The sequence below is a fragment of the Poecilia latipinna genome, unplaced genomic scaffold (genome assembly GCF_001443285.1).
Source record: "Poecilia latipinna isolate Pla-1442-1.1 unplaced genomic scaffold, P_latipinna-1.0 Scaffold1307, whole genome shotgun sequence".
In the NCBI taxonomy this organism is placed as follows: Eukaryota; Metazoa; Chordata; class Actinopteri; order Cyprinodontiformes; family Poeciliidae; genus Poecilia; species Poecilia latipinna.
Genome location: NW_015113923.1, coordinates 176,403 through 184,024, shown reverse-complemented (window position 1 = coordinate 184,024; position 7,622 = coordinate 176,403). Strand labels below are relative to the sequence as shown.

At 34.8% G+C, this 7,622-nt stretch overlaps 1 protein-coding gene across 3 annotated transcripts in view; it reads right to left on the bottom strand.

Annotated features, from left to right (window-relative positions):
- Positions 1–7,622, bottom strand: part of atg7 (ATG7 autophagy related 7 homolog (S. cerevisiae)) — a 40,326-nt gene that overhangs the window by 8,675 nt on the left and 24,029 nt on the right. For all 3 annotated transcript variants that reach the window (XM_015055279.1, XM_015055278.1, XM_015055280.1), the window contains exon 16: positions 6,240–6,315. In XM_015055279.1, coding sequence (XP_014910765.1) covers positions 6,240–6,315 — 76 coding nt within the window. The remainder of the gene's footprint in view (positions 1–6,239; positions 6,316–7,622) is intronic.

Sequence of the window (7,622 nt, the reverse complement as noted above, 5' to 3'; positions counted from 1 at the left end):
TGTTAACTTTTCTCTACTATGAGCTTGGCTGGAGACTGCAGCTGTAAGGAGGAGCTGTAGTTAAATAGGTGGCGCCATTTCAAGGTAAATGCAACTGTGGACTAAAAATAACACAATGGATGTGGAACAGCGATGAACAGTCTAGTCAAAGTTCCTATTTAAATACATATGAAGTGCTGTTGCATGATTTTACCCCTCAAATCTGACTGCAATAAAATAGTTCTGGAGATCAGGTCAAAATTCCTCCAGGATAACATGAAAGATGCATTTCCAGTTGCTGCTTGGCGACAGAAACAGATGTCAAAGACAGACTTTGGCCTGGAAGGACAAATTGCTACTGTAGAATGGCTTATTCAGGTTATCTCTGCCTAATAATAAGATACACCAATAACTTTTATTAAAACAGTATATAAAGATAGACCAATGCATGTACGCATATTTTGATCTTGGACTATATATGTTATGCTTTTTAAATATCAAAGACATAACCTACACATTCTGCTTCTCTGCTGTAAATATGTCTGAGCCTGCTTCTCTTTTCTGCTTTCCTTTCCTTCTTGTCTAAGCAAATGCTGCTAAGCATGCAGCAATCATGAAATTCAAGGACGACAAAAAGAAAAAAAAAATAACAAGAATCCAAATCAAACAGAAGAATGAAAAATCTTCAAACTGTTTAAATGAGAGACTGTATGAAGTCCAATTTATCCCCCCTTTGAATCCACTAATGGAGAAAATTCTATTCAACTGAACTGAAGTGAATAATATTAGGAGGTACAACTTAAAATCTGTGCTATCTGTGCCAGTATTATACTGGTGATTATCACTGGTATGATACATAAAGAAGAAACATCAGGTTATCACATTTGAACAACAGTCTCCTTCTTGATTTTTTTTTTATTATTATTAATTTCTTGTCCTTTGCATCTATTTATTTCTGGTCATTTGTGTTGCAAAGGCATATTCAGTGACAATTAGCAATGACAAAAAAAGATTGTGAGACTGTCAATTTGACTGCAATAACAGTCACTGAATCCAGTATTAATGTAAGAGGCGAGCTCGCAGAGCAAACAAGTCCATAAATGATGAAAGGGTGAGCGGACAAGTGAGTCAGAGTGATGGGTGGGTGGGATAAGAATCAAAATATGTAAACCTGCAGAGCCTTCACAGATACCGGACACACATCCACTGCATGAAGGAAGGTGGAGTACAGACACCTGGCTACTCTGTTATAATCTGTCTAAAAAGGTTCGAGCAGTAGGAATGTTTTGGTAAAGCAGGCTTCAGCATACTTATAAGTTATAAGTTTGAATTTGAACTTGTTCCACTTATGCATAACGTATTAAAAGATGTTCCATGAGATGTTCAGAGCTTAGAAAGTTTTAGAAGCTGACCCTATGTCCAGTTTCATCTCTGGTTAGAGTGATGCGTTCCTCGTTCTTCATTATGCTGCTTATTCTCCAGCAAACATCTGAGATCTTCACAGAACAGCCGGATAAAACATAGACTAAACTGGAGACATTCACTCATCAGATTACTTTTAGGGTCATTTATTGCACTGGATTGTACTGTAAAATGTTAAAAGTTTTTTTATTAAAAAACCTTCTTCACAAAATATGCTACTTTGCCTTGGTCTATCACATAGAATCATAATAGTCCCTTGAAGTTTGAGGTTATATCTTTATAATATGCAGGGTTTCCCTCAATGTATTATAAGCCTGGCGGGCCACCAGGCTTTACTTGTGCCCCCACCAGGCTAAGCAAGGCTTTATAGTTGGTGTTCAGATATTAGTCTCCCAGTCTGTCAATAACACGTAATTAATTATCAAATGGTATTTTCAAATTTCCTGTTAACTTTATATTTTTTAACTCAAAAACACGACGGACCACTGGATGAATGACTGCCCTAGAACCCAACCACCGGGCTTAGCAAGTTTTCTGGGGGAAACCTTGATATGCAAAAAAGTTCAAAAGGTATGAATAATTTAGCAAGATGCTATAATAACTAAGGCATTTGGGGACAGAAATGCCTTATTTACATAGTTCATAAAACATAAATTTAAAGAAAAATTTGGATTTTTACCTTTTTATCAATATAAAAATTATTCAATTAAGGAAACTAGACAAAAACATTGATTAGTAATTAACCTCAATTACTAGTGTGGGAGCGACAGACATTGAGAGTTAAACTACATTTTTAATCAGTTCTGTTCATCAGCCGGGAGAGATTCAACTCTCCCGGCTAACTAAGCATTAGCTTGCAGATAATTAATTGTCTTACTACTGAGAATGGCTTTCTCAGCTCCAATCAGATTTAATCTGCTTTCTTTAAACATATTTTCAGTTAAATTATTGTTGCCCGTCTGTCTGATTTAAATATTGTGGAGTAGCAGTTACTGGACAGGTATCGTGATTCAGAAATCACATTTCCAGTAGATATGAAGTTCTGATTGAACAAAACAGCACAAAACTGGGATATTTGTTTCCTCATACATTACAAACGACACATTTATTGGGGCTCCGTCTGTTTTTTAAGCCCATTTCCTAACAGCTTTCTCGCTTATCAGAAAAAGTGAGAAAGCTTTCTCCATGCATGGGAAGCAATATTCATGATGAAAAACAAAATTTGAAAGTAAGTTGCAGTTGCTAAAAAGTTACCTGGTACTTAAATAAGCTCTAAACTACCGGTGGCAAAAAAATGATAAGCTGTAAAAGGAAAACTGAACAAAAAATATTTGAGATAAACAGCGTTTAATTTCTAAAACCGCCACAAGCTGTCACTGTGGCACCACAGAAAAAAAGAATAAGCGGCCTGAGTCTGAATATTCACCGTTTGTCAGGCTTAATACATATTCTAATATTCAAGGATTACTCAGCAACGCTCCCAGGCATATTATTTTTTGGCACCTCTTCTTTTTGATAATAATCATCTCTATCTGCACACACAGACAGTCGGATTTGCAAGCCACTTTCCTTTGGGTTATTTGGCAGAAAAACCCTGAGCAGCAAAGGTGTCAAAGCAAATGGCAGGGATTGATATTCCCAGGATGATGAATAATGATGATGATACAAATGGAGGTGGTGAGACGCAGCACTCAGTTAGCCAAGAACATAGTTTGGATGGCACCAAATCATCCAATCTCCATATTTAGTGGCTCAGTATTGAGTATTTAATTATGATTTAAACTAATTTTCAAGCTTCTTCTAATTAATAAGAGAGCTATTAGTTTGTTTTGTTTAACTATATATTGTTTTAAGACTAAATCTGAAATAAAAACTGTCTGATAAGAACCAATTTAAATTATTGTGTATTTAAAATTAAACTCACGTTGAGTTTTAACACTGGAAACACAAAATAAAAGCCACCAAGTTTATAACATATCTGAACAAACCGGAGGGAAATAAGAGCATGTGTGTGTATATTCTGTCTGACAAGCACAGTCACTCTAAATGTCCTTCTCTTGATCTTCAATCTCGTTCATTAATAGCGCCACCTCAACAGTCATCAATATGTATGAAACTAAATCAATATCGACACTCTCGTGCTAGAAAGAGGGAAAAATTTTGGTATTAGAGCCAAGGTTGAAGCAAAGACTTGACAATAATACAAACCAAGTTTAGAAGTAGTTTTTACTTCAAAATCCTCTCCTGGCTCAGACTCGGAGACACAATGGCTAACCATATGAAGGACAAACTGTGTTCAGATCAACCTCAGCCTGCAGGAACTCTTGTAAATTCAGGTGATGTACATTAAATCCTTACTCGCGCCCTTTAGATATTAGTGATTGTAAATGATGATGTTCAATTATTGCCAATATAGAAAGGCTGCCGTTGGAAAGGCTTTTCTCTCCTAAAAGAACAGCATCATTCAGACTTACAACATTGCACATTTGAAATAAAATAAAATAAAATAAAACACGTGACAAGACAAAATGAGTTCTGTAACATTTTTGAAAAATAATTTGAAGACATGAGCACAAAGACTCATTTCTTCAAATTTGGTGGTTTGGGCTCATTTTACAGTACAGTTACATAAAATACTGAATCACAGTCTCAGCACAATTTTCAAGTGTATTATATGACAACTACAAAAATACTGCCAGGATGCAACATTTGGTTAATAAAAAAAAGGGAAATTTATAAGAGGCGTTTTTTGTGATTTGTTTGCTTTTTTTAGTTAATCTCATGAATAAACATATGTATGAAAAGTACGACAGTAAAAGGACTAAGTATTGGAAATAGCATATTTTATCAAGTCTTATTTTGATTTAGTAAATTTTTAACCATGATGTAACTTTAATTTGGCACATTGACAGATACTTAAGATTTTCATTAAAAAACAAGTAATGATAATAAAAATAATGCTTTTTTTTGCACCTTTCAGGACACAAAAGGACATATTATAAGACAAAAAAAATCTATTCCTGAATATACTGAAAAACTATTTTATAGAAAAAAAACAAAACAAAACAAAGATTACCAAAAAAAAAAAAAGCCTAATGGGAACAGATGAGCTTTCAGTTGTGATTTGAAAGTAGGGAGAGTAAATTTTGTGAATGTCTGAAGGTTTCAGAGTTGGGGAGCAGATAAAGAAAAGGTTCTGCTCCCCGCGGTGCGAAGCCTAAGTAGCTTTAGATGTGGCGCCGAAGGCTGTACATCATAGTAAAATCTCTTTCACTGTGAGTAAATGGGCTTCCATGTCTTAATCATGGTGGCTTTGAGGCACGAGGAGTCGGCTCATTAATGATCTCGAGTCGTGTTTGATCTTTCCATTTATAACATTTTAACTAACCATTGAAATGAACCAACATAAACTTGTGTCCATTGTGAGGAGCGAAAGATGTTAAAATATAATGAGGGTCGGCAAATGTGAGTGTGCTAATGAGTACCACGTTGAAACACGCTGCTTTAATTAAGATGTTATGTTAAGGGAAATATGCTGTTTCAACTGAACAGAGCAAGTTTCACCACCATTCAGTCTCTCGTTTTATTCAGTGCAGATTAAAGCTTTTTCATTTGAAAACGTAACACAAGATAATTGCTTCTTATTTTAAACACACTGATATATATGTATGTCACGCAAACAGGTCAAAACTTCATAAATATAAATTATTTCTAAAATAAAGTCTGTTTTAATTTTTTATTGAGTATTTTTGGCTTCTTCAACAACATCTATACACATTCATATCAGGTGTGCATTTTTCATCTTAATTTTGGCCCTTTGATGATGCATCCGAACAGCTGCTTTATTCAGCTGTTTGAACCGGTATTTCAAAGTCATATACCGGTTAATATGACTTTGAAATATGTTGCACAACTTCACAGATTTTATAATCAAGAACAAAAAGTTTGTCTCATTATTGTTAAACTCTCACTGTTGCATACACTTGTAGTGTGGCGTTTACAGACACTCATCATGGCCTTAAAATGTCAAATTCATTTTAGGTTGTTAGTGATTTGTTTACATTTTCATGGATTTGTTTGTTGTTGTTGTTGTTGTTGTTGTTGTTGTTGTTTTTAAAAGAGCTTTAATGGCTCTTCCAAGAAGAGTCAAATGCCCAGTTAGAAATATGTCAGAATCTTATTCACAGCTAAACACAGCATGTAAATTAGCATTGAACTAAATAATGATGTGGGTGTATATTTGCATTTGAGCTGCATTAAATGTTGGCCCTGTGTACATATACAGAAATCTGCAATATTTTATTGTATTGCCAAAGAACAATTGACATATATAATTAAAAGAAACAAAATGAATAACATTGACGCTTAGAATGAGTGAAAAAGTTTATTGCTACAGTTTTCAGCCGACGTTCAGGGATGCAAGTTCATGATGCGCGTACTTGTCTTCTTCAGCAAACTTGTTCAAATAATTAATTTGAGTCGCTCTTGGTTTATTCAGTTTTTACAGTATCTTAATACATTTCCAGCATTTCTTAAATTCTGTATCTGCAGTTTATTTAAAACTGTGACATGTTCTTGTATTTTGGATCTTACTGTACATTCTCCATTTTATCTGAACTATTGTTGCCATTATTTCTGTGCATCTTTGTGGTTTCCATTTGCATGCCACTTTGCTGCTGGATTTACCCACACAGGGACAAATAAACGATTTTATTATGTTATTCCACTTTTACACCTTGTCTAATTAAGGATATTGTACATGTGTCCATCCTGTTCAAAGTAGAGCTCTCTCTTAGTAACAAAGTGGATGAGTGTGAGTGGGTTTGTGCGTCTCTAACCTGATGAGGCACAAGACCGAGAGACGTGGGAGGCTCGTTCATTCTGTCGTCACTGCTGCTGGCCACTGCATAGCCCCTAAAAATAGAAAATACCCTCAGTAAGCTTATGTGTTTTCATAAATCTTAAACTTTCCCTGAAATAAAGCTTAAAAACACTCAATAAACTCTGAGTAACAGAAAATCATTGAGCTCAGAAACTCCAATGGCTGTGGAAGAAAATTATGAAAACATAGAAGAATACTGAATGCATCGTTGATTTCACAAAACCATTGTCTAAATCGTGAGCTTAATCCATTCAAATTCAACTTCAAATATTTAAATGACAGTTCAAAAGTAAAGCAATACACTTTTAAGTGAAGGGATTTCAAAGAAATAAATAAAAAACAGTATTATTTGTAACAGATCTTTGAGACAATTTTCAAACAACTGCTTTCAGAGTTATGTTTGTTTTTTTGTTTGTTTTACAAAGAAAGTCAGATCCAGTGACCAAACATTTGTGTTTTCATATTTACAAACTTCTAAATAAAACTGAACTTTTGAAAAGGCAAAGCAAACGTCTGTGTGTCAGTCGTCCATGAAGATGAGCTATAAGCTGCAAGCAGGGTGCCCTATATAATCCATTACCTGTTTGTTGTTTTTGATTTTTTTTTTTTTTTTAAATCATGTTGCCCAGTGACCTTGTCGCAATGCAGCGGGGCCCCCTACTGCTCCCAGCCACCAGAAAGGGATATAAAATATTAGTTTTTGGCTGAAATATTTGATTTTGAACAATCCATCAGAACATAAATTAAAAAAGTACACACACAATTGAAACCAGATGTTTACATACACTGTATAAAAATGTCACTGTTAACATAAAATATTACTAACAAATTTTGCTAAATGCCAGGCTTTGCTTATGTTCATCAAAATCAGAAATTTACATACACTAAGTTAACTTTTTAAAAATTTGGTAAGTCTCAGATGATGACGCCATTAAGCATTTGATTGGTTAATTCACAGAGTTTTAGTTAAATGGAGGCCCACTCATGGCTGTATCTTAAGGCAACACCACAAACACACTGCTTCCTTGTGTGACATGAGAAATCAGCAAAAAAAAAAAAAATCAAGAAGAGAAATGTGAGCCTCCACAAGTCTGGTTGATCTTTAGGTGCAATTTCAAGATGTGCAAATCAAAATCCAGAACAAAAGCAAAAACAGATTGTCAAGATGCCGTCAGAAGCCTTTAAAAGAGTGTCAGTCTGCAAAGTGACAAAAAACCCACACTGGAAGCCCACTCAGCAAGGAAGAAGCTTTTACTCAGAAAGCAACATAGAAAGAAAGCTTGATTACCGTTTGGAAATGCGCTGCAGTAAAAAGAGATACATTTTGAAGAAAGTAAAC